The sequence below is a fragment of the Vanacampus margaritifer genome, chromosome 14, assembly GCF_051991255.1.
Source record: "Vanacampus margaritifer isolate UIUO_Vmar chromosome 14, RoL_Vmar_1.0, whole genome shotgun sequence".
NCBI classification, from domain to species: domain Eukaryota; kingdom Metazoa; phylum Chordata; class Actinopteri; order Syngnathiformes; family Syngnathidae; genus Vanacampus; species Vanacampus margaritifer.
The window spans coordinates 8842855-8869893 of record NC_135445.1 but is presented as its reverse complement, the minus strand read 5'-3'; the positions used below and the strand labels follow the sequence as shown (position 1 = coordinate 8869893).

Sequence of the window (27039 nt, the reverse complement as noted above, 5' to 3'; positions counted from 1 at the left end):
GGAATGGCTATTTTTGACTTATTTTTATGTATTTAATTTAGAACAAGGAAGAGCTCTCTTTAGAGGATCATGGCCCAAGTATCAAGAACTTGGACTTCTGGCCCAAACTCATTATGCTCATCGTCTCCATCATTGATGAGGACAGGAACTCCTACACACCCGTGCTGAACCAGTTAGTATTGTTAGCTTTTGGGGATAGGCGAGTACCAATACCAGGTATCGGTATCAGTGCCAATACCACCGCGGTGGCATGGCCCTCTTGTGGCCATTTTACGATTAGAAACTAGAAATGAGATTAGGAACTAGAAAAAAAAAATGCGATTAATATTGGGAAGTATAAGTCTTTCTTTAAAATTATGTTTTTTAATTCTATTTATCAAAAGTACTTAAAGGTATCGGTACTAAGTATAATAAGTAACGTCCCTCTTAGCTTTACATTTCTAAATTGGGTTCATTGTATTTTTGTACAACCCGTGTGTTTATTTGGTCTCAAATTCCTCTATTCATCTTTCGCATTTCTTTATATATTTTTTTCTAGGTTTCCTCAAGAATTGAATGTAGGGAAGGTGTCAGCGGAGGTCATGTGGACATTGTTTGCTCAAGACATAAAGTATGCTATGGAAGGTACGTGACTCTGTGGTTTATTAGCAAGTTTCGAGAGAATCATAGAAATAACGAATGTAGTTGTGCAGGCATCTAAATGATTCTCATATTTCCCAGGAGTGTCCTTGCACATTTCTCTTGTATAGCAAAGTCACACCATTTTCCAAAGTGTGACAGCTATTGCAGTATATAGTAATTTAGCTCATGTCCCCAAGATAAATTCCCATGTGGACCACCACAGGAGAATATCTATCTCACAAAATTAAATAACCAAAAAACTGCTCCCTTGGGTTTTTTTTTTTTGGTTCCTTTTCCCCATGACCCCAAACGGAAGAAGTTGAAAATAAAATTGGTTGATGGATAAAATGTTTCAGGCGCACTATAGTTACTTTCAAAGTGTTTTTCTTTTTTTTCTTTTTTTTGCAAATACATTTCCCATCAAGTTTGAAAAGATACAGCAAGCTACTGGTTATATGAATACCCTACTCACCTACTACTTTACATTTGTTATTTAGCCCTTGAATTCACACGCCAACATATTAGACTTTTGTACACTTTGTGTCTTTTCCTCCTCTAGAACATGAAAAACACAGACTGTGTAAAAGTACTGACTACATGAACCTGCACTTCAAAGTGAAATGGCTTCATGATGAATATGTCAAGGAGCTACCTAACTTTAAGGATGTTATTCCGGACTACCCTTCGTAAGTAATCGTTGAGCTAATTCACGAATACCAACAATTTATCCGAGAAAAATCTTTTATAAATGCTTATTGTGTAATTTTTTTTGCCGTAGATGGTTCTTGCAATTTGTGCTGCAGTGGTTGGATGAAAATGAGGATGTATCGATGGAATTTATGCATGGAGCCTTAGAGAGAGACAAAAAAGATGGGGTAAGAGGGTGGAGAACCATTTCTGAACATTTGAGGTTGCGCTTTAATAATCATGCGGGAACCCGTGCCAATGCAGTTCCAGCAAACGTCTGAGCACGCACTCTTCTCCTGCTCCGTGGTGGACATCTTTACCCAGCTCAACCAAAGCTTCGAGATCATCAAGAAACTGGAATGCCCCGACCCTAATGTTATGGCACAGTACAGTCGCCGCTTCTCCAAGGTAACCCTGTAAAAACATTTTTTTGTGTGAATCTACCGTTATATTTATTATTATATTTTTTAATTTTGCCATTTATTGGCGTGCTACTACTTCTACATTTCTCGACCGATTCAAACCATTCCAATTTCAACTTGCTCCAAAAATTCACGGTTCGCTAGCTATTACTTTTCTCAGTCAGAAACTTTTACCGTTTTTTTCCATAATTCGACATTTTTCTCCCCAGAAATCCCCATTTATTCCGAATGAGACATTCAACAATTCATTTGAAATTCAAAATGTTCAGCTCATTCAATTCACCTTGTGATCAATGGTCGACACTTCCCCAATTCCTATATTGCAAAAATCAGGGTTAGGTTTAGGATTTAAGGTTTGAGCTGAACTTACCCCATAACATATACTGTTGACATTCAAAATAACAGATTCAAATACTTCCCATTTGAAATCCAAATCATTCTGCTCATTCATTTAACCTTGTGACAAATTTTCAATGTTCCAAAACTTTACATATCTCAAAATTTTACATTTTCCACTCACATATTTTTCACTCACATATTACCAATTTCCACCAAAAATATTTTACCTGATTCATATAATATCATTCCACATCATTCAATGCTTGTCACTGCCATTCAAGATCATTCTTTATTGATCAATATCTCATTGCAAATAATTCAATACCATTTCACATAATATATCTTTCAAAAACATTCATCCTCATTCAATATGATTCTGCATTTCTATATATTTTCATTCAGCATTTCAGCATTCACACACAATTTCTCCAGAAATTGTTTAATCTAGGTAATTATAAAATGCTGCATTTCAACTAGACAACAGATTATTGCACATAATGATTTTTCAAACAGCTTTTCAGTTGGTGAAAGAAAATGCAGCATTTTTGGGGGGGGTTTGTTGCATGAAGGAGAACATTTTAGGACTTGTGGGAATTATTTAATTTTTTAGATAAACTAGGAAGACTTTAACTGTGTTTTATATACTGTTATTTCAATTTCCCAAAGGTTTACTTTTTTCCTCTCTCATCTTCCCAGACTATTGCCAAAGTTCTTCTGAAGTACAGTGCCATTCTTAGCATGAGTTTTCCTTCATACGTTGACAAGGAAAAGATCGTAAGTGGACTTTTTACTGAACTAAACCAAATTGTTACTATAATAATCTTCTTAGTCCGTTATTCTAATCTCACTCTCTCCTTGTATATGCTTCTGTACAGCCCTGCGTCCTGATGAATAATGTGCAGCAGTTGCGAATCTTGTTGGAAAAGATGTTTGAGTATATGGGTGCCAAACAGGTAAACCTTCGTATACATTTGACTTGGATTAGATAGTTGTGATATATTGATGTTGTTTTCGGAATTGACCCTGTGATACAAGATAGCGAGACTATTTTTCTGCATTTGAGTTCCACATGTACAGTAGCTGTAGGAAGGACTCTGATGTACTCCCGTATAGTTTACCGTTTTCCAATCCCTAGAAAGCGTTGTTCCCAAATGTACAGCTTCTTGTGGTTTTGCATGGTTAGTTTGAAGTGAGTTGGTTGGGCATTATAACTTCAATTTCAACCATTGTGTTCAATGTACATTTTTAAAGCAAAATGAGTTGATGGAAGAGGAAGAGGAAGAAGCAGAAGAGGTAGGTTTTAAGCACCATGTGGCTGGCTGAAAAAATGCCAATTAAATTAAACGGTTACCTGTGACACTCCCTCACTGTTTATATTGAATCATGCCCTGCCTTGCTTAAACAACAGGTGATGACGTGTAAAGAGGACGCATTGGCTCCGGTGCGTACTGTGGTTAGATTAATAACTAGTTAGCTGTTACTTTGTGTCTAGATAGGCACATGCTAGCCACTTCATTAGGTACACATGCTCAGTCTTATGAAATCAAATGCAAGGGCTGTATTTAAAAAAATTAAAAAAAAAACAAAGAAAGGAAAAGGCATCCTTTTTTGCTATTTTTTAATTGACACGGAGTTAAATTTAACAATTTGTTTATCGTTGTTGTTGTACTTTTCAATTATGTATGTTTGTGTATCTATGTAACTGTAAATTCAAAATAATTATTCAACAATATTCTGGTTTGATATCGCTCTTGTATTGGATGTCATAATGTCATTGGATGTCATAATATAATAATGTATCGAATGACATTTTGCAATTTGTGCAATTTTTTTTGTTTTTGGTTGAGTCTAATGATTTGATTAATTTGGAATGTTTTGTTGGATTTTACAATAACACCCAAACCTCGTATAATCTGTCCATATTATTTAAGCTTTCGTCATTTTAATATCCAGAATTTGTATTAATTTCACTTCTTCGGAGACGTCATGATGTTTTGTTTTTTTCTTTTTTTCCCCCAGTGCAACAATAGAATACTAGCACGTCAGGCAAGTTATTTGCAAACATTGAATTACATACTTTTTTTTTCAAGCACCTTAATATTTGATTCTGGTTTTGGCAACAAGACTTAACATCATCTTTTTACCGCCTCTGTTAGTTTGAGGAGAGTGAGGAAGAGGAAGAGGGAGGAAGGGAGGAAGGGGACAAAATTCAAGTTGAGGTTTGTTGCAGTCATAATTGTAGCCCAAATCATCCATGTGAATCGTTTCCATCCTTTTTCTTCTCCCGGAAACATAATGCATTGTCAGCTAAACCCCTATGGAATTTCATAGGGTGTGTAATAACTTTCATTTCTGGTGCTAACAGTCATCAGTCAGTCCGTTCCAAGGCCTTTCCCAAAATCTGTTCACTCATTTCCTCTGTAACAGCCTTTGCTGACTGGTTTTGCCTTTTTCTTAATATGTGTCCTTTTCCCTCCTCAAATCTATTCTGCAATAGACTGATGGGGAGAAGGTGGGTATCAATATTATATATGAACTTACAGTCTATCTTTTAATGTGATTATTTACTGAAACATTGTCTAACATTCCTACCACTTTAAGCTGGATACTCCAGTAGAGAAGGTAAGAAGCACAACAATCTAGTTGTCACTGCCAGTCCTCCCCTAAAGCCTTCCCTCAGTGCCACCTGGCAAAACAAATTCAATATTCCTTTTATGACTCTACCTAACTCTTGCAAGGCTGAGATCATGATTAAAAAAAATAAAAAAAATAATTAAAAAAAAACAAGAATGAAAGATCACTGATCTGAGCATACATCACCATATTTATTAAGATAACGCCTTTGTATGCCTGGGTTAATAGTAAGGCAAGGCTCGAAAAACGCAGTTTCACATCAGTTTGCAGGTCAAATTTTGTATTTTGTACCTCATTAGTACGCAATGAAGAGCAAAACTGAGAATCAAACACCGAGACGGCTGTCAAAAGTGGTGATGTGTCTGTCTGTCGCGACAGTAAAGCCTAAATTATTAAAAGTTACATTTTAAGGTTTTTAAATAGTATATATATATATATATATTTATATATATATATTTTTTTTTTTTTACTCACTACCGATTGTGAGCTGCAGGTCTTTTTAATGTTACCGCACCGGGTTCCCGCTACTTTATTTTCCATAATGATGGTGCAAATTGTCTAGCTCTCGTTCTGTCTCTCCTATTGTATTTGGGCTCACTTGGTTTGTTTTGCTCTGCCTAACGCTCTTGCGCTTCCTTTATAGTGCGCCCCCTTGTGACCTGATGGATAAGCCGCACCTTTGTATTAGCCGCAGGGTTGAATGCAAGTGAAAAAAGTTGCGGCTTCTAGTCCAGAAATTAATGTAGAGCAAGTAAAGGAATAATTTTAATACATTTTATTGAATACATTTCTATTACACCAGAACTTGAAAAAAAATGAAGTTATTGATTCACAAATAAAAATAAAAATATATAAAAAAATGATTTGAGCCTTGCTGTAATAGCATTTTCCTTTTCCTTTTCCCTTCTTATTATTTTATTATAGTATTACCATGATTTATTGGTACGCATTGTCTCATATGTTAAAATGAGGAATTTTTACAACTGTAATCATGTATTTTTATTTTACTTGAAATTACACTGTGCCTTTTGTCAATTTATTTCTGAATTGTCAGCGCTGTGTTACAAATATGAATAGAACATGTACTTGTTTTTTTTTTAAGGTATCGGTACTATCGATGGCGGCTGATCAGGAACTAGAAATGAGAAGAATAGAAAATTGACATAAATTTAATGGATTTTTTTAGGATATTCAGTTAATTCTTTAATATCATCTGTCATTTATTTTTATTTTTTTATGTATCAAGAGTACTAGTATTATCGATACTTGGTATCGGTGACTACTCAAGAGTTGAGTACTTGTAAGGGTATTGGCCTGGAAAAAAAAACAAGCTTACGCTATTGTTAATTTGAATATTGTATAAAAAAAATTTTTTAAAGTGCTTACATCAAATTTCAGTACCACTTGATTTTAGAGCATTACGTTTTATTTTAGAACAAACACCTTTCATTATAAAGCATTTTGTGAAATAAAGAGATATTTTAATTTTTATCTGATTCATTTGCCACTTTACTTTGCATGTGTTTACATTCTCTCTATTTTATCTCCATTGTGATAATACTTGGGTTTTTTTTTGTGTGTGTATTCTTTCTGCAGATGGACACCGAGGCAAGTGATCTGCTGAACAACCTGCAGGTGAAGCTGAACAGCGTGCTGGATGAGCTCAGCAGTACATTTGGAAACAGGTCGAGCCCCTGCCCGCATTTCAAAGTGCATACCTAGGCCACTTAATTCCACACGCATTCATGCCGACTTCCGTGAACTTCCAGTTTCCAGAGCCGCATCAATGACTGCATGCGTCAGATGGCATCTCTGCTATATCAGATAAAAGGTCCGCTCAACGCCAACACCAAAAACCAGGTGGAGGCCGACTCGGATAACATGCTACGGCCACTTATGGATTTCCTGGATGGGAAGTAAGTGCTCCAACTCAAGAATTCAGTGTGTGATGATGTGCCCGTTCAACTGTGTGATCAGCGTAATGGACCAAGAAATTCAAGCATATTTTCTTTCATGTGCTTGATTCTGCAGGTTGACGCTGTTTGCAACCATATGTGAGAAGACTGTTTTGAAGCGTGTGCTCAAGGAGCTGTGGAGGATTGTGATGACCAACCTGGAGAAGACTATTGTCCTCCCCCAGGGCAATGACACATTTGTAAGCTTTATTTATTTTATTTTTTTGCGATCGATTTGAGTTGCAAAAATGGCACATTTATCGGTGCACATTTTTTAGGGTGCCCAGATACTCTCGGCTGCAAAAGAGCTTGGGCAACTTTCCAAACTCAAAGTAAGTAAATATATTGACTCAATGTGAATAATTTGTCTATGGTAGTCTAACTCGGCTTTTTGTGTAGGATCACATGGCAGGGGAGGCGAAGAGCCTGTCTCCGAGGCAGTGTGCTGTTATGGATGTTGCACTGGACACGATTAAGGTCAGATGACTTAAACTGAGTGCACTTAAGATAAATCATGTTACAGTATCAACAGTGAAGCCACCCGTCAGTTGCCTACGCCCTGGCCTATTTTCTTGCCAAACATTCACTTTTTCATTCACTCCCAATAAAAATTAATTAACTAACCGTGCTTTTGGAATGTGGGAGGAACTGAGAACACCTGCAGCAAACTCACACAGAAGCACCTGCACTATTTAAATATTCCAGATGACACAAAGACTTAACTTAAAGTAAACATTTATTGACATGAATTTCGATCAAGTATTGCGGTTTAGATGCCAACCCAGGTTATATTACTTCATTGTTGTCCGTTCGTCGCATTTTTTATGCCAAGAAAGGGACAGAGTACACCCTGTCCTATTTTCTAGCCAAACAAACAAACATTCACTTTTTCATTCACACCCAATAAAAATTAATTAACTAACCATGCTTTTGGAATGTGGGAGGAACTGAGAACACCTGCAGCAAACTCACACAGAAGCACCTGCACTATTCAATATTCCAGATGGCACAAAGACTTAAGGTGGAGTATCAACAGCTGGTTAAGTAAACGGCACATTAGATGATCAAAGACAAGGCCTGGGTCATGAGAGAGTCAAAATATTAGAAAAAGCTCAAGTTATGATACTGTATAGTTGTTCATGACTGCAAACTACAACCACAATAATAAACATAATAATAATTAATGTCTCTCAAAATTCATTATCTTTGTTGTAGTCAGAATTTTTGATACAGCTCTTATGTGGCCCTCGCCAACACACTCTTAGTGGCTCCTTGATTAATTAAAGACATTTTGAAGATTTTTTTATTTATTTTTTGCCCTCCCGGTTCATTTTGATTCATTTTATTCATTACTTTTTTCCTTATTAAAAAAAAAAAAAGAGACAATTTGGGGTTTGATTAATTAATTATTTTTTGGGATTCAGTGCATTTCAATTATATGCAGATTTTCGCTGTCCCCCCAACAAATATCGGGGGTCCACTGTATGTTTTTAAGGTGTAATATCACCATTCACCACTAGATGGCAGACATGGCTTTCCTACACTGGTCTTTATACTGCCCTATACTAGGCCTGATGAGGACCAACAATGTACGTGAATAATTAAAAAAAAAAATTGAGTTAGTTGATTTTTTTTTTTTTAAAGCACAAAATGATGCCTTGTAATTAATGTCAATTTGCTGTTCAGCAATTTTGTGCCGTCCTTGAATAGTCATTTTTATGCATGAGAGCCCTTTGCACTGGAAATTAAAAAATCACAGTGTGGTTATATTTTGATTGTTCAAACCCGTTGAAAAATTTCATATATACATATATATATATATATATAATTTAAAAAAGAAAAGAAAAAGCAAACGTGCATATTTTGTCCATATTTATTTAGAAATTCTGTAGTATATTATTTGTCATACAGCTGGTTAGGAAATGCATGATCCTATGTGGCCCCCTAGTGGCCACCTCTGTCATTTAAATTGACCACCCATTGTAAAAATAAATGAATCTATAAAGACAAACATAATAATAGAGCCCATATTTGTCTGTGCTTTTTGTCACGAGCCCATTGCTGTGTCAATACACTCCACATACCGCAATGATGCAGCTTCCCGCAAAAATAATCAGTGTGAAAATTTGGCTTTTTTGTTTTGTTTTGTTTTTTTGCAGCAATATTTCCATGCAGGAGGCAATGGTCTGAAGAAGGCCTTCCTGGAGAAGAGTGCTGAGCTGTCCTCCCTTCGCCACACCCTTTCCCTCTACACTCAGACCACTGACACACTCATCAAGACCTTTGTGACCAGTCAACATGGTCAAGGTAAGCAATTAGAAGGATGGTTTCCCCTACAAACTATTATATTCTGTGACCTATATACTTTTATGCTTTTTCTATGAGTTGTTCCCCACACTTGACTGTGTTGATAAGTTGTTGCTGTCTTTTCTTTATTTCCCGTGCTGCGTATGTGCTAGTGCACAATGGGAAAGGTATTAGGTTAACGCCCAATGAAAAAATACAGCCCAGCAGGGGTAGGTTTCATCATCATAGAACATGTGACCCTTTCCCACCTCCCCACATCCGACCACTAATACAACCTCTAAAAGCATCCACATCTCATCATCTCGAATCCAATTTTTTTAGAAGTGGGAAAAATCAAAAGTCATTAATACACTGTGTGCGTTGCATTCAAATAGGTTCAGGTGTGTCCAACCCGATTGGCGAGGTGTCCGTCCAAGTTGAGCTCCACACTCATCCTAAAAGTGGAGAACGCAAAGTTTCCGCCAAAGGTCACAGAGTACTCACCGAATGGCATTTTGGAATTCAAAAAGTTTAGCTTAATGCTTACTTGTTCTTCCATTGCATTCACTTACAGTTGTGGCAGCCACCGATTTGAAATGGCAGACACCCGGAATGTTCCGGCCCTTTGTGGAGCTCACCATGATCGGACCGCACCTCAGTGACAAGAAACGTAAATTCCAGACCAAATCCAAGAACAACAGTTGGTCTCCCAAGTTCAACGAGACCTTCCACTTGTGAGTTTAAACACCGAGGTGTTGTTGTAGCTTTTAAATAAAGAAGAGATGACTTCTGGAATCTTTTTTTTTTTTTTCATCATTAATAAAAGTAACAAATGTGTAAAGAGAGACTGTGACATGTAGTCAGGTAGGCAAGTGAGGCACTGCTTACCTTGACCGCATGTCCCTGGACTGTCCAATAAGAACCCGCCTCAACACATTAATGTATCAGTAATGGAAACCAAAAATGTAAACAAAACGTGCATGTACAGGAAGTCCTCGATTTAACCCCGGAGAACCCACGGGGTCAAATTTGGCCCCTATAAATTCTGCTACTCAAATAACAAAGACCTTTATTTTTATATATATTTTTTACAAATTTAACTTCAAAAGTCCAGAGTGCTACTTCTGACCCCTGCATGGGGCCATCTAGTGGATGAATATTGCACTTACATGAGCCAGAGTGGTGGTGACAAGATGAGCTGGAAATCAATCCAAACAAAACCATCTTCTCAGCAAACCATCAGATGGTAAAATTGTGTTTTTTTTTGTTAATCTATTTCATATCATGTTGCAGAATGCCTAGGAGTATGTTTTATATATATATATTTTGATAAATTAGCAACTCTGAGCTAGTTCAAAAACAAGGGTTAAAATTGAAAAAACATATATTTTGGTGTTCAGTGAACTTATAGCAGTCATTTAATGTATAATTCATAATTTTCCAAAGAAGAAAAGGGTTCTTGGGTTTTCCAGGGTTAAAAATAAAAAATAAAAAAACATCGGAAATATGTCACTTGAACCAACAATTCACATCTCTCTCTCTCACTCTCTTTCCCTCCCTCCCTCCCTCTCTCCAGCGTCCTGGGAAACCAGGATGGCTTTGAATGCTACGAGCTGCAAGTGTGCGTCAAGGACTACTGCTTCGGTCGAGCCGACCGGGTGGTGGGCTTGTCTGTGATCCAGTTAAGAGACATCATGGAGAAGGGCAACTGCGCCTGCTGGTGCCCGCTGGCTCAGTGCATCCACATGGACGACACAGGCCTCACCGCCATGCGGATCTTGTCGCAGCGCTCAAGCGATGACGTGGCCAAGGAATTCGTGCGGCTCAAGTCGGAAACTAGATCCGCCGAAGAAGGCAGATGAGCTGGGGGGAAGGAAACGGACTTTTCTCGATCTTCAACATAACTGAAGTTTGGTAGCACCTTATTAGAATCACTTACACACACTATCACGCTTGACCCCACAAATTTTACTTGGCCCTTCGTCAGCTTTTTTTTTTTTTCTTTCACTTTATTCTTTTAATTTGCACAAACACCATATCCTCAAGGACCCCCTCCTCCATAGTGTTGTCATAACCCACCCAGGCCTCCTGCGACCTTGGCCACCGAGTTTGATGCCTTACACGCAAAGTCAAAACTGTGAATGTGTCAAATGAAGTCGATTGAAATGCTCAAAAGATCCACGCCGGTCTTTTGAGTAATGTGAAGATGACAATCAATTTTGTCTCATACAGTGTCTAAGGTGATCAAATTTGAAGAAAAGCTCTTTTAGGTGTCTTTTAGCACTGGGTGAGTTGAATATGTGCTTTGTGCCATTTGGAGGTTTTTATAACACAATGTGAAAGATTCCCGGTTCCTTCAGTAAGTGTAGAAACACATAAATGATATTAAAAAAAAGTCCTTATGAATACACCATTCCTATAGATTTGCAAAGCGCAGCCATGGTAGGGAAGACATTTTATTTATTTATTTTTTTAAACAATTATTTATTTTAAGGATGTATTTGCACAGTTGTTGCTGTGGCAGTGTTACAAATTGTAAAGGGAATAACTTCTTTACACGCTATGATTTTATTTACACACACACACACACACACACACATATATTAGTGATGGGATAATGAAGCTTCATGGTGGTTTTGATATAAAGATGAAGACTAGTGCGTCTTTAAACCAAGAGCACCATCTCGGTGATTAATAAAATAGCGCAAGTGGTTCATGAAGCTTCATTTTCCCATCACTAATATATATATAAACCTTTATCGTAAACTTTTGGCAGCACAACTTCAGAGTTTATTTTAAGTGTTTACTTGATGATGGTTTACATGTGGACGGGCGGCATATTAAGTTACAGCCTGAGTGCGTAAACAATAAATGATGATGCTTCCATACAGGAAATATTTAGGAGATGTCGTCTTTAACTTTCACAGTCCACCGCTTTCAGACAATTTTATAGTAAAGAAAGGAAAAACGTTGGAAAGCTTCTCGGTTTCCAAAAATGTGAAGAATCGGTATAGATTTGTCGCCCACTCTGATATCTTGTTGTCGTCTGCTCATGCGTTCAGTTGCCTTACTGTGATTGTTTGTATTTTAAACCCTTAATAAATCACGCTCTTTTTTTTTTGCCTATCCACTGTGAGGTTTTCTACCTCTTGGCCCGTTCCTGAATTCCAAGTGATATTCTTTTTTTTTTTCTACTTTTTGTCTTTGTTTCTACAAATGCTGTATCTAAATATTTTTTTGTCTCTGGATGGTATTTTGTATGTGCGTGTATTGTGTTTTTAATTATTTGACAACAATGTGACTGTGAGATATGTTTTTTCATTTGATGCTAACACTAATCCATGTGTGCCATCAAAGTGTTTTATTACTGATCGAGAAATGTTCAAAATGTCACTCGTAATGAAGGATGTTTTTGCAATATGGGAACCTCAATCACTTTTTAACAAACGATAACCTGTCAAACCGAAATAGATTAAATATTTTATGTAATATAAACTACATGTTCCTTGTGCCATTTTTTAAAATTGTTTTGTTTTGCAACTCCACTGTGTTACAGCAAGAGGTGACACGTACAGTACAGTATATCAGTGATTGATTTTTATTTATTTTTTAGATTTTGTCACCATGTACATGTTGCCATTTAAATATTCCAATTAATTTTCTATAAAGTATCTGCCAATCAAAATGTGTACATGGATGTTGTATGACTGAACGTTACATTAACCTAATTGGAGGGAAGCTGTGGTTGTCACAATTTTATGGTCGCTGAGATTCCACAAAACCCCCCTGAAATCACCCCCCCCCCCCTCTCCCCCCGTCATGTCAAGGCAAGTGCACCGCAAGCCTTGCAGCACTGCAGTCATATGTATATTAGCACCCTCTACTGGTAAAATGTTAATACGACAACTTAAGTTTACAGTGCGTCAACTAGCAAAAACGTTTAATATTAAACTTAACATCTACAGTAGAACTCACGCTTTTTGGGGTCTAATTGGACTATTTACAAATTTATTCTAAAAGTAAAGCTTAATTGCATTATTAAGACTGATTTAATACAACATTTGCACATTTCTGTAATTCACATTTTTACATAACATATGTTCTTTGCAGCCCTGTTACTTTAAAAACGGCATTCTGATTAATCTTGTTTGTGGAATTTGAAACTCAGAAAACAGGTGAGCCGTAATAGATCGTTAGCTGACCCCTGGGTAACTGTGATGTCATTTTCAGTCAACAAAAAGTGACAAAATGGCTGCCCCCTGAGATGTGGATAAAAATGGGTGGATTTCACTGTTTAATTAATAGTCCATAAACAATATTAATAAGAATGCCGTGTTTAGATTTGTGGGGCCTCGTTCAACATATTGTAAAGAAAATTTTGGGTTTGACTTCAACTTCCAAATTCAAATAAATTGTGTACCTCTGATGTCAGGATGTCAATATACCTTTTTTTTTTTCTTTTTTTTCTGGACGTCAATATACCATGAAGTGACAGCAATAACACAATGTGAAGAAAATGGCACAAAAGAAGATATGCCTGAGATAGCCTGACTTCAGTAAGCCTGTGGATATGGCATACACAAACTTGCTCACGTGGTCATTTAATTCAGAAAAGTAAAATGACATTTTAATGATACTGATAAAAAAACGATACGTTTTATTATGAGCATGCACACTCACACCAAGTGTCTCCCTGCCAAGGCCAAGATTGTTGCTTCAAATTAACCACGGCATTCAACGCAACTGTTGTTTTACTGCCCATGCTGTGTCACCATCCAGGTCCAAAGATTGCTTCATTGTTTACTCGCTCTCTTAGCAGGGAGGCTTCTCTGGGATTGCAGCTCCTAATTTTCCAACCAAAAACCTCATCACCTCCTTTCCATCCTGCGTGCCTTTCATCCAGCTGGGAGCCCCAGCAGAACCCGCTCATCATGATATCATGCAAGTACAGAAAATGACACTGATTTATTCAGACTTGTGATCTCTTTGGAAATCGAACTAATCGAAATGCAGGCTTCGACACTTTTTATACCCATGGTTTAAATTATACATAATAAATTAAATTTAATAATTAAAATATTTACTTCTAATTGTTAATATTTAGAAAAATAATATAAACTCATTGTCAGTTCTAAATAATAATGAACATTAACTGTTTCTGCAGGTATTGCACTGGATTTTTTTTAAATTACGAGTTATTACGGTATTTTCTTTTCAGAAAATGACAATGACGTCTGTGAGCACTTGTGTGAACAATTGCATTGATGTAAAAGTTTCTGACACAAGGAGTGAAAAACCTGTAATCATATCACCACCATTATCTTTCTCGTTATAAATCATGAGTCAAAGATTTAACTTTGGTACAAAGGCTTGAGCAGGGAGTTGCCCAACATTAGTCTTTTCTATCTTCAAGTTCTCAGGTAATAGTTTGATGCTCTCCTCATACAGAAGCATATTGTTTTCACTTTTTTCACAAAAAAATTGTGTATTTTTTCAGAGTAAATTTTTGAGGGGGGCTTTGATTTTGTTGTTTTTATAGAGCATTTTTTCTGTTTTATTAAATATTTTTCAGTTTTTCTGAATTTTTTTTTTCAGTTTTTCTGTTTTTATGTCTTTCTGAATATTTTATTTCAGTTTTTTAAATATTTTTGTTTCATTAAAAATATATATTTTCATGATTTTTGTATTCTTTAAAAATAAATTAATAAAATATGTTTCTGTTAAAAACATATATTTTTTTCTGTCATTAAAATATATTCAGAAAATGGGAGAATATTCAGAAAACAACAGAAAAATTACAAACATAAAAAGCCCCCCAAAAAAGCCAGAAAAACAGGAGTTTTTTTTTCCCAAGTGAATGCAATACGCTTCCGTATCCTCATTCACTTTTTTATTTATTATCTAGCAATAACATGAGTTAATAAATATTAACAATAATCATGTTCCTCCACATATTTAATACAGAGAAACAGATAAGATGGGATCAGTAGTGTCCTGCTTGGGTCAGGTGTGCGGCCAGCAGACTAAGCAAGGTGAGTCTATCTTGAATTGACTACATTAAGTTGGTCTAAAAATTTGTTGCAGAAATATTTGGACAATGACATGGACTGTATGTTTCTTGCTGACAGAAGTACCAAGATGAACCTCTTTACTAAAAATCACATGTTGATTGTTTTATGTCAACGCCATTTTAGAGGAAAAATGGACAACTAGTACTCCTTAACCCTGGAGAACCCAAGAACCCTTTTCTTCTTTGGAAAATTATGTTCATACATTAAATGACTGCTATAAATTCACTGAACACCAAAATATATGTTTTTTCAATTTTAACCCTTTATTGCCTAATTTAGGATTAGGGCGAAATTTGACCCTTTTGGGATTTAAGGGTATCATTTCAAAAAATCTGAATAACAAAAACTGTCAGTAAACTATTTAGAATTTAAGAAAAGAATCAATCAAATACACAGCTACATTGAACAATATAATTTTTTTGTTTTATTTGTTGCATTTTAGAACTGGATTTTGAATGTACAAACACACTTTGGCCAATGGAAACAAGAACACAGGGACAAAATCACTGCTGGAAAAAAAAAATAGGTCTTTGTTATTTGAGTAGCAGAATTTATAGGGGCCAAATTTGACCCCGTGGGTTCTCCAGTAATTGTTCAAATACTAACTATGACATTTCTTGAAGTTGTTTTGTTTTTACGAAAAATCTTTTTTATGTTTCCTCATCAACAGAGTCGGAGAGACGCTTGCGAGCCAATGACAGACCGTTCAACCTTTCTTACCGCTATCCTGTGAGTGAAATGGAAGAAACGACATAGCAGCGCCGGAACTCATTTGTCACTTTGTCCTTCTTCAGAATAATGCCATCAAGACGTCCAAATACAACATCTTCACCTTCCTGCCACTTAACCTTTTCGAGCAGTTCAGGAGACTCGCCAATTGCTTCTTCCTCTTCCTCTTTACACTTCAGGTAGGCTTACTATTGTTTTCAGTTGCTCCTGCAATTATGACTTTTCATCACATGTGTGTGTCTGTTTGTCCTTTGTCAGCTCATCCCACAAATCTCCTCGCTTGCCTGGTTTACAACAGCTGCCCTTCTCATCTTGGTGCTCTCTATTACAGCGGTTAAAGATGCTTCGGATGACATAGTAAGCAGAAGTTACAATATTACAATGAGCAGTGTTGTTTTTATACAGCAAACTGCGACTTCATCCTGTTCTATATGTTAATCGCATTTCATTGACAGAACAGACACAAAAGTGACAATCAAGTGAATAACCGCGAAGTGAGCGTCCTCGTTGATGGGGAGTGAGTTATTTGACTCTTTCACATGGTATGTTCCAAAAAAAAGTGTTTGCTCTAATTTTGTTCATATACTTTCATTTGGTCAGACTGAGAACTGAAAAATGGATGAAAGTTCAGGTTGGCGATATCGTTAAACTGGAAAATAACCAGTTTGTCACAGTAAGTGCCACAATATGTCGCAAAAATCACTTGGTGGTTGAAGCATTTTCAGTATTTAACCCTGGAGAACCCAAGAACCCTTTTCTTCTTTGGAAAATTATGAATCATACATTAAATGACTGCTATAAGTTCACTGAACACCAAAATATATGTTTTTTCAATTTTAACCCTTTATTCCCTAATTTAGGATTAGGGCGAAATTTGACCCGTTGGGATTTAGGGGTATCAAAATCAGAATAACAAAAACTGTCAGTAAACTATTTAGAATTTAAGAAAATAATCAATCAAATACACAGCTACATTGAACAACATATTTTTTTTGTTTTATTTGTTGCATTTTAGAACTGGATTTTGAATGTACAAACACACTTTGGCCAATGGAAACAAGAACACAGGGACAAAATCACTGCTGAAAAAAAAAAAAGATCTTTGTTATTTGAGTAGCAGAATTTATAGGGGCCAAATTTGACCCCGTGGGTTCTCCAGGGTTTAATATTGTTCAGATTTTTTCTTTTATGTGTGTTTGTTTTCCAGGCAGACCTTCTTTTGCTCTCAAGCAGTGAGCCTCTCAATGTAGTCTATGTTAAAACAGCAGAATTAGACGGGTATGTCCTATATGTTATATGACAAAACATAAAACAGCAACGACAAAATTTCGATGTGAATAAATAATTCGGAGATACAAAATATCCAAATTAAGTTAAGCAAATTAAGCAGAGGGACGACTCAAACAAAATGGAATCTAATCTACAAGGAAAGAAATTATCGATCCCATCAATATAACTGTTGAAACACAAGCAGAAAAGCATAGCATGTGAAAAAAAAGGAAACAGGAATTTTACCACCAGTTAGGCCAGTAGTTCTCAACCTTTTTTCAGTGACGTACCCCCTGTGAATTTTTTTTTTTCAGCCAAGTACCCCCTATCCAGCGCAATGCATTTGTAATCGAGGGGAAAAAAACAATCCAAAAAATAAAAAACAGTGCTGTGCCATCATAGTCTGATTTATAAAATTTTGGAACTCTTTGTATTTATGTGGTCTGTTGAACTATTTGGAAATAAAAACAGATAACTAATAAATAAACAAACAAATAAATAAATACATTTATTATTAGTAAATTTGTGTACAAACAGATTATTATCAACATAAAGTGTCATCTCAAGCTCTGTTCTCAAAAATAAATCAATAAAATTTTAAATAAAGTTTTCAAGTGATTGCCATGTGACAATTTGGGTCAAACCATTCTAGTATGGGGGAGATGCTCGTTTTTTTAGGATACTGAAATTGAATAGCCTAATGAATATAAAATTAATTTTATGATCCTTTGTTGTTCTGAAATATTTGCATATACTTTTTAAATATATTTTAAAATCTCAATCTAAAGTCCTCCTGATTTTCCCCCAGTGAAACTAATCTGAAGGTGAAACAGGCACTGACTGTCACTGGAGCGATGGGAGACAACACCGAAGCGCTGGCCAGGTTCAACGGTGACAACTTCAGTGGATAATTTGTTAATATTTCAACTTTTCCAAATATGTTCATAAAGATGACCTCATATGTTTCCCAGGGGAAATAAAATGTGAACCACCAAACAATTGTCTGGAGACTTTTAAAGGGACACTGACAGTAGACGGACAAATGTTTTCTTTGGACAATGACAGAGTGCTTCTACGTGGATGCACCGTGAGAAACACAGAGTGGTGCTTTGGACTAGTTATTTTTGGAGGTAAAGAGAACTTGCTTCTGTTGACAGTCTTCTGTTTTGATTTAGTTTAGGGTGGCGTTGTAATACTTTTTCAAGATAGTATAAGAATGATATGAGTCCGCTGAAAAAGACACACGAGCGGAGAGGAACTGCAGCCATTTGTCTGTAAACTTGCTGTGTCCAGAATATTCTGTAAAATAAATCCTTCAAAGGTCCTGTTCACCGATCTCCATTCTGTATTCAGAAAATCAACATTCCCTCAACCCGAACAACAACGAACACGCGGAAGACAAAGAGTGTCATTCCAACACTTCCTATGTTGCAATTTTTCTGACCATGTGAAATGTCTGTATAGATTCAGTTTAACATAAGATCCTACCTTTTATAGGTCCAGACTCGAAGTTGATGCAGAACAGCGGAAAGACGACGTTCAAAAGAACTAGCATCGACCACCTCATGAATATCTTGGTGCTTTGTGTGAGTTCCAGTCACACCCGTACACATCAGAAACAAAAAAGTTAACAAAAATTATGTCCGCCAGAACAACGACCAAGTGGGCAGTTTTCGCTTCATGAGCTCTTTTCTTCCATCGATCAGATTTTTGTTTTCCTGCTGTCCATGTGCTCCGTTCTGGCCATTGGTCACGCAGTTTGGGAGATGAGGGAGGGACCAGGTTTCACTGCGTTCCTCCCTTCAGAACCGGGCATTTACGCTCCTCTCTCATCATTTCTCTGCTTCTGGTCTTACGTGATCTTACTGAACACGGTGGTGCCCATGTCTCTCTTTGTCAGGTATGTACTGATAAGTGAATAATTAAGACACTTTGTTTGTCTTACCCTTCACTTTTTTTTGTTAGTGTGGAAGCCATTCGTCTGGTGAATAGTTTCTATATTGACTGGGACAGTAAGATGTATTACCCCAAGAGTGACACTCCAGCTCAGGCGAGGACTACCACTTTGAATGAGGAACTTGGTCAGATCAAATATATCTTCAGTGACAAGACTGGTACCTTGACGCAGAACATCATGACGTTCAATAAGTGTTCGATCGATGGCAAAAGTTATGGTGAGCAGACGATTCAAAAATACGCGCATAATTATGGTAAGTAAATAAATAAATAACGGCTTGTGTTCTTCTGTTATTTTAGGGGAGCTCTTGGACACTTCAGGACAGAGGATTGAAATAACAGAGGTGAGATGGGTTAAGGGATTTCATCATTTCGTACACCCAGAGCTGATACTCTTTCCCTCGGAGGTAGGCATTCCCTCAATCATCAATTCCCGTCATTGACGATGCCCAACTTTCGCTTTATAACACAAAGGACCGTCTGAACTGACTCCGACCGAGAGACGCAAACCCGCTTCAGTCAATGCTCAGTCTGTGTATTGTTATGAGTCTTTGCGTTGTTGGAATGACACTCTTTGTCTTCCGCGTGTTCGTTGTTGTTCGGGTTGAGAGAATGTTGATTTTCTGAATACAGACTGGAGATCGGTGAACAGGTCCTTCGAAGGATTTATTTTACAGAATATTCTGGACACAGCAAGTTTACAGACAAATGGCTGCAGTTCCTCTCCGCTCGTGTGTCTTTTTCAGCGGACTCATTTCATTCTTATACTATCTTGAAAAAGTATTACAACGCCTCCTTTTCCCTTTTTCTAAATCAAAACAGAAGACTGTCAACGGCGTCCTAAAGCATTCTCTGAAAGGTTGGCATCTTCATTGACGGGAATTGACGAATGACGGAAGTGCCTACCTCTGCTTTTCTGTCCAGCTCATTTGAAACGTCTTTTTGTCCTGTAGAATACACCAAGGGTCGATTTCTCGTGGAACCAGCAAGCCGATCCAAAGTTCATTTTTCACGACCACAATCTGGTGGAAATTGTCAGGGAGGGCAATTTAGATGCTCAAGCATTCTTCCGTTTGTTGGCACTGTGCCACACCGTGATGCCCGAGGAAAAACAAGAGGGTCAGCAAACTTTTCGTTGCTCCATAGTCAGTCTACTGTTGTAATCCAAAGTATGTTTGATGCTCTGTCCCCGATCCTCCAAGGGGAGCTTTATTACCAGGCTCAGTCCCCTGACGAAGGTGCTCTGGTGACCGCTGCGAGAAACTTTGGATTTGTGTTCCGTTCACGCACACCGGAAACTATAACAGTCGAGGAGATGGGCAAACTAGTCGTCTATGAACTCTTGGCTGTTTTAGACTTCAATAATGTGCGCAAGAGGATGTCAGTCATAGGTGAGACCTCTTGCTTTGCAGGGATGGATGGATCCTTCCCACATTCCAAAAACATGCATGTTTGGTTAATTGAAGACTGAATTGTCTGATTGTGAGTGTCAATGTGTTGTTTGTTTATATTTGCCCTGCAATTGACGACCAAACCAGGGTGTACCCCACCTCCCACTCTAAGACAGCGATAGTTTCTCAAGCTCACCCTGTGACTCTAATCTTCATATCCTCACTATGATATGCAGTGCGCAACCCTGAAGGGAAATTAACCCTATACTGCAAAGGAGCAGACACCATCATCTACGAGAGGCTCCACCCATCCTGTAACACACGGATGGGTGTCACCACCGGACACCTCAATGTAAGTTTTTATTTTTACCTAAATGGAAAACCAATCTTTGTTGTAATTCCTGTCCTTAACCCTAACCTTAGGGATTTGCAGGTGATGGTCTCCGCACTTTGGTTCTGGCTTACAAGGATTTGGATGAGAGCTATGTGAAGGAGTGGATGCAGCGTCACCATGAAGCCAGCACCACCATTGAAGAAAGAGATGAGAAACTTCATGAGCTCTACGAAGAGATTGAGAATGACTTGTTGGTTGGTTTAACTGATGCTTTAATTAAACCTTGACTTCTACCTAACACAATATGTTCGCAGCAGCTAAGGTCAAACTTCTTAATTTAGCTTCCTTTCTCGACAGTCTTTGTTCTAACCAAGCCTAATCTTTAGATTTTTTGTGCAATGTCATACTTAAGGTTGACAAGGAAGTAAGAGTGAAGTTTCTGTGTCTCATATACATATTCTTACCTGATTATCACCATTTGATTTAGCTTCTGGGTGCAACAGCTGTAGAGGACAAGTTGCAAGATGGTGTCCCACAGACAATAGAACAGCTGGTCAAAGCTGACATCAAAATCTGGGTGTTGACCGGCGATAAACAAGGTTTTTTTTCTGCCCAATTTTTTATTTTTATTTTTTTTTACAGTTTCCTAAATTAATGTTCACAAAATCTGTTTTCCGCCAGAGACGGCAGAAAATATTGGCTATTCTTGCAACATGCTGCGAGAGGAGATGAAGGATGTGTTCATCGTGTCCGCCAGTACAATAGAAGGGGTTAAGGAGGAGCTTCAGTAAGCTTCTGAAGTTGTTGCCTATCTTGTTTGTAATGAGCATAACATATTTAGTCAAGTACCATCATCACAAACCAAAAGTTAGCAACATCTCCATCTCCGCATTGCTCTCTTTTTAGGAGCGCAAGAAGGAAAATGTGCCAAACAGCAGCAAATGAACCAAATGTGACCAAAGCTCGTACAGGTCTCTTATGGATGCAGAAAACAGAAACTCTTCATGATGACCAAGTGGATGGAGAATATGCCCTTGTTTTAAACGGACACAGTCTGGTAAGAAGGTTTTAATCGGCCCTTATGTTTGTCAATTGGAGAACATTTCAGAGAAGGACGACCTCATTTCTCCAGCCATAACCAAAATCTCTGGTTTCCTCATCTTCAAATTGGTTCTCAGGCCGTTGCCTTGGAAAACGGTTTGGAGTTGGAACTGTTGAGGACCGCATGCATGTGCCAAACAGTAATTTGCTGTAGGGTCACTCCACTACAAAAAGCCCAAGTTGTTAAATTGGTCAAGAAATACAAACAGGCAGTCACTCTGGCCATTGGAGATGGGGCCAATGATGTCAGCATGATCAAGGGTAAAAAGTCACTCACAGGTGACACAATAATTCTAAGTTCAGAGATCAGCATACATTTGGCCTTTTCCCCTGTTTGTTTTTCAGCTGCACATATTGGTGTCGGAATCAGTGGTCAGGAGGGCATGCAGGCTGTTCTGTCCAGTGACTTCTCCTTTGCCCAGTTCCGCTATCTTCAGCGCCTCCTTTTGGTACATGGGCGCTGGTCATATCTACGCATGTGCAAGTTTCTACACTATTTCTTCTACAAAAACTTCACCTTCACCTTTGTGCATGTCTGGTATGCCTTCTTCTGTGGTTTCTCAGCACAGGTGAGGAACATTATATAATTAATTTTAAAAAATCACCTACATTATGTGTTATGCGGCAGAAGTCCAATAAACATGTTTGTGACATTTATCTCTTCTAAATCCTAGACTGTTTATGACCAGTGGTTTGTCAGCATGTACAATGTAGTGTACACCGTCCTCCCAGTCCTTGGCATGAGTCTTTTTGACCAGGTATGCAATTTTAGCATCATGCACTCATTCTATATTAGTTATGGCATAATCTAATGAGATCCTGTTGGAAAACGATCCTTATGTTTTCCGCGTGTTCGTAATGTTGTTTTCAGAATCAGAGTTGAGATCGGTGAATCAGGTTTCCTTCGAAGGATTTATTTCAGAAATTTCTGAGACACAGCCAAGTTACACTCAATCAGTATGATTTCCCTCAGTGTGTGTCCTTACAGCGGACTCATAGCATTCTTATACTATTTTGAAAAAGTATTACAAAGCCAATATGACAAAACAATCAGTACCGCTCTGACTATGAATAGAGATCCTGACGTTGACGTCACGCGTCCCAAAATATCCGCAACCAAAACGCATCTGCCACTTTGAGTAAACGGCAAACGCCACACTTTAACAATAATTGGCAGCTGTTGTGGACCAGCTGCAACAACGAGAAGAGGCACACACACAAAAAAAAACGATCAAGCATGCTCCAGGCTACCAAACGAGGAACCAATGTGTAGCCAATGTTGTACTTTGTACATGGTGGCTAAATCAGCAGATGCTAACTGTTACCACATGCAAAATGTTTCATTCATTTGTGCTGCTACGGTTTAATAGCTATTACACAGTTGATAAAGAAAACTTTTCATGGTATAAATGACGGCAGCCGCGGCTGATTTAGCAGTTGCTAACGTACATAAATAACACTGCAACACTTGCGTCAAACAGCCAAATTCTATGACATTTTGACCACACATAATGGGTAAATAAATCCGGATTGTACAAACTTGTAAAGCCTTTGTATGATCAGATTTGAAAGCAAAAGAGGAGGTAATTCCATGTAGCAGTGTTGCCAGGTTGAGAAAAAAAAAAGCCTTCCTGACACTTCATCGGCAATCCTACATGTTGAGTGTCAATGCTCTTGGGCAGGAAGTTGACGGATAAACGCTAGTATTAGGCCTCCACGCCATTGTAGCCCATTAACGCTGCGCCAATACTTTCCTTACGCAGGAGGGCGTGTTTAGAGAAAAAGTCATGTGACGTCATGATCTCTATAGAAAAAAGACGTTAAGTTAATGTTCTTAAATCAATGAAAACATTCAATTACACTGGTTACTTGTGATGGATTTCCGAGCTTCTTGACTTCCCCTTTGTGTTTCTGCAGGACGTGAATGATCGCTGGAGTTTCCAGTATCCTCAGCTTTACTCACCGGGTCCTCAGAACATTTACTTCAATAAGAAGGCCATGGTGTGGTGCATGATCCACAGCTGCTATAGCTCCCTGGTTGTCTTCTTCATCCCGTGGGCGGCCATGCACGACACAGTCGGAAACGACGGCAAGGACATTGCCGATTATCAGTCCTTTGCTTTAGTGGTGCAGACGTGTCTTCTCATTGTAGTCAATATCCAGGTGAAGAAGTAAATAATGTATCTGTTAGAAGACTATCTTTGTCTTCCGCGTGTTCGTTGTTGTTTGGGTAGAGAGAATGTTGATTCATGAATACAGACTGGAGATCGGTGAACAGGTCCTTCGAAGGATTTATTTTACAGAATATTCTGGACACAAGCAAGTTTACAGACAAATGGCTGTAGTCCTTTCGCAAGTGTGTCTTTACAGCGGACTCATATCATTCTTATACTATCTTGAAAAAGTATTACAACTCCTCCTTTTCCCCCAAGCCCCTTTCTCCCCCCCCCCCAGCCACCAGCCCCCAGGTCCCAGCCAAGACAGACTTTTACAGCATTCAATACACATTGACAGATGGCCTTTTGATGTGGAAATATAGTAGGTCTCAGACCCGACGTCACCTAGCATAAGATAAGACTTACAAAGAAATCATATTAACACATTTGCTTCAACCCCAGACAAATGGCCCATTGGTGTGGAAGTAGAGGAAGCTCCCCCAAACATAATTTAAACACTCACCCAGCTCTACTGAGGAAATTAAAACAGTTATGACTAAACTAAAACAGTTATAACTAAATCTGGGCAGAAGACTCTCAACATATCATAGGGTTTCCATCCTGTCCAGGCCACAACTGATACCATTTCTATCCTTATGTATTCATTTATCAAGTAAGACCTCCAAAGTTGTGGGTTTTTTCTACTTCCTACCTAATATTTACAGTACATTTTTTTTCAATGTTTCAGCTCTGTCTAGACACGCATTACTGGACGGCTGTGAACCAGTCCTTTATGTGGGGTAGCCTGGTACTCTACTTCGCCACCACGTTCGCCATGCACAGCAACGACATGTTTTCCATATTCACTTCTGTGTTCCCCTTCATCGGTGAGTAACTTGGAGCTGAAACAAGAACTGTTGCTGCTGCATTTGTTCTCTTTTTGTTATAGACAAACCGGTTGCCATTTTATTTTCAAAGAACACGCCCAGTGATTATTAACATGCTAATGAAAATAATTAGCATTTCGTTGTATGTCCAGAAGTGGCCAATTTTGGTATCTCTCTTCAGGCACAGCAAGGAACTCTCTGAGCCAGCCCAACGTGTGGCTGACAATATTGTTGACATGCACTCTCTGTGGTCTTCCCGTGCTGGCTTTCCGTTTCATGACCATTCAGCTACAGCCCACCATCAATGACAAGGTATGACAGTCACTGTAACGCTTTCAACACTCCCCTCACATTTAAGCAGAAAAAAAATATCATCACTAAAACCCTATGATAACAAGAACTAATAGGTGCTAGCAAATGTTTGTCCAGTGGCATTCGGCTAACGTTAGTGTCCCTCACTGCCTGGACTTCATAATCTCATAATCTTCACCATGAGCTGTAATTTTCCCAAAAACAACTCCAATTTCCAAATTGTAGCTCTCTAAGAGCGTTCAAAAATATTAAGTGTGACTGTATTATCTACAGGTGAGACATAAGGCGCGTAAGGAGCCACTGCCAAGTCCCGCTGGTCGCCATCGGCCAGCCAGGCGAGTCAGCACTCGGCGGTCAAGCTACGCCTTCTCTCATGCTCAGGGTTATGGCGACCTGGTGACATCGCGAAGATTCCTGCTGAAGCGTCCTGTAAAGAGTCGGAACGCCTCGTTTAAAGAAACAGATCAGCCGCAAGTCTACCGAACAATTACAAGGGAGTCAGAGCAATAGCCAAAGTAGCGCTAGCTAATACTGTAGATAGCGCAGCTTATTGAGGCCATGTTCGAGTGGCAAGGTAATGATTACATAGACTACAGACTTCATTGATAACGTTTTCTCTCTCGTCTAACAGTGACATTTATGCTGCACATCATGACCTAATTATACCTTGCCACCAACAAGTTATGCATATGTATCAGAAAACATAACAGAAATCCTGCTAGCATAGCATTAAGGCCTTCAGCTAATAAATGTACCAACCAAGAGTCATGTTTCTGTCTAACTTGTCTTTAAAGCCACATATTCCATCCCACATGCAACATGTGAATAATAAATGAAAGCTTAAGATATCTTGATGTGCAAGTGGAAGTTTTATTTGAGGTATTTTGACCTATTTAGATGAGATAAACATCTTCAAGCAATTTGCTAATTCAAGCCGTGTATGGGACCATTACAACTGTGTAAAAATAACTGTGTTACAAGATGATTTAATTTGCCAACTAATTTGTTTGTTTGTGTAGTATCATGCTTCATTTCTTGTAAAATTGTAGTCATATACTTTTTGGACAAATGGAATTCACTTAGAATACTATGTTGGGGACTTAATTTTGAACTTGATTTAATATGCAATAAATTGTTTTACTTGAAAAAGGTGAACTAGCCTCAAAACTGAGATGAACAATTAGATAAATAGATATAAATGTTCACAAACACAGTATTTGCATTATTCAATAATACCATATATGAAAATGCATTTCTATCTTGACACTCTGACTCATAGTGGTGTACTGTGTTACCATTATTTAGTGATTCCATTTGTATAGAGCTTAATTTTAATTGTGAAATAAAACGTCTGACTATGTTTATAATCTGCACTCGTCTAATGACCTGTTTAATCATTTTGCATTGACCCACTGAGTTAAACGTTTCGCAGCTTAAGTGCCGGCAGAGGCCAGTGTTGTGTAGGTAAGCGCTCTTTAAAATGTGCCACTTTACATAAATTTATGATGTTATTATTATTATTATTATTGTTATTATTATTATTATTATTATTAACACATTTTATACATACTATGCAATTGATCTGGAACATGCAGATGTATATATACCGTGGCTGCATATTGATAACTATTATCTATTAATTTTCATTATTTTTACAGTGTTCTCAAGTTTTGGAATGCAGAAAAGACTTGAATGGGTACATTTAGATTTTTTTTTTTTCCAACATTAAAATGTTCTTTTTTTCAAATAACCTTACTTTACCTTCTGGATGGAAAAATCAGCCATAATAAACAATTATGAAAATTGCTTTGTTCGGTGCTAATTTCAGTCTGTGTTGCATACCTGCTTAGTCAAGTCAAACCCACATTGTCTGCTCTGATTGGCTGGAG

General features: G+C 37.9%; 2 protein-coding genes across 13 annotated transcripts in view; both read left to right on the top strand.

Annotated features, from left to right (window-relative positions):
• unc13bb (unc-13 homolog Bb (C. elegans)) overlaps positions 1-12635 on the top strand; it is a 55850-nt gene extending 43215 nt beyond the window's left edge. For 5 of the 12 annotated variants that reach the window (XM_077585505.1, XM_077585514.1, XM_077585504.1 and 2 more), the window contains 23 exons: positions 42-172; positions 539-624; positions 1181-1307; positions 1400-1496; positions 1573-1716; positions 2766-2843; positions 2945-3022; positions 3321-3362; positions 3478-3510; positions 4089-4115; positions 4226-4288; positions 4567-4581; positions 4671-4691; positions 6300-6388; positions 6473-6619; positions 6735-6858; positions 6937-6990; positions 7058-7135; positions 8818-8965; positions 9118-9174; positions 9340-9432; positions 9519-9678; positions 10521-12635. In XM_077585505.1, the coding sequence (XP_077441631.1) occupies positions 42-172; positions 539-624; positions 1181-1307; positions 1400-1496; positions 1573-1716; positions 2766-2843; positions 2945-3022; positions 3321-3362; positions 3478-3510; positions 4089-4115; positions 4226-4288; positions 4567-4581; positions 4671-4691; positions 6300-6388; positions 6473-6619; positions 6735-6858; positions 6937-6990; positions 7058-7135; positions 8818-8965; positions 9118-9174; positions 9340-9432; positions 9519-9678; positions 10521-10806 (2178 nt within the window). In that variant the 3' untranslated portion in view covers positions 10807-12635. The remainder of the gene's footprint in view (positions 1-41; positions 173-538; positions 625-1180; positions 1308-1399; positions 1497-1572; positions 1717-2765; positions 2844-2944; positions 3023-3320; positions 3363-3477; positions 3511-4088; positions 4116-4225; positions 4289-4566; positions 4582-4670; positions 4692-6299; positions 6389-6472; positions 6620-6734; positions 6859-6936; positions 6991-7057; positions 7136-8817; positions 8966-9117; positions 9175-9339; positions 9433-9518; positions 9679-10520) is intronic. The other 7 variants (XM_077585516.1, XM_077585510.1, XM_077585511.1 and 4 more) reach the window with 5 other exon arrangements.
• Positions 12636-13770: 1135 nt separating this feature from the next.
• LOC144034043 (phospholipid-transporting ATPase ID-like) lies at positions 13771-26521 on the top strand. Its single transcript, XM_077542561.1, has 28 exons — positions 13771-13885; positions 14909-14976; positions 15686-15744; positions 15810-15923; positions 16003-16101; positions 16200-16261; positions 16345-16417; positions 16952-17022; positions 17822-17904; positions 17985-18143; positions 18511-18599; positions 18720-18913; positions 18979-19187; positions 19270-19313; positions 19923-20088; positions 20172-20360; positions 20597-20712; positions 20784-20948; positions 21182-21293; positions 21376-21481; positions 21601-21751; positions 21873-22056; positions 22141-22364; positions 22470-22553; positions 23713-23958; positions 24700-24838; positions 25020-25150; positions 25424-26521. The coding sequence occupies exons 2-28, from the start codon at positions 14922-14924 to the stop codon at positions 25658-25660; spliced, it is 3561 nt and encodes a 1186-aa protein (XP_077398687.1). The 5' UTR covers positions 13771-13885; positions 14909-14921; the 3' UTR covers positions 25661-26521.
• The last annotated feature ends 518 nt before the right edge of the window (positions 26522-27039 follow it).

Coding starts and splice junctions, on each gene's coding strand:
- LOC144034043 (XM_077542561.1), top strand. CDS start 14,922: ATGGGATCAGTAGTGTCCTGCTTGGGTCAGGTGTGCGGCCAGCAGACT. Junction 19,314..19,922: donor AGAGGATTGAAATAACAGAG/GTGAGATGGGTT, acceptor TTTGTCCTGTAG/AATACACCAAGGGTCGATTT. Junction 22,554..23,712: donor GCATGAGTCTTTTTGACCAG/GTATGCAATTTT, acceptor GTGTTTCTGCAG/GACGTGAATGATCGCTGGAG.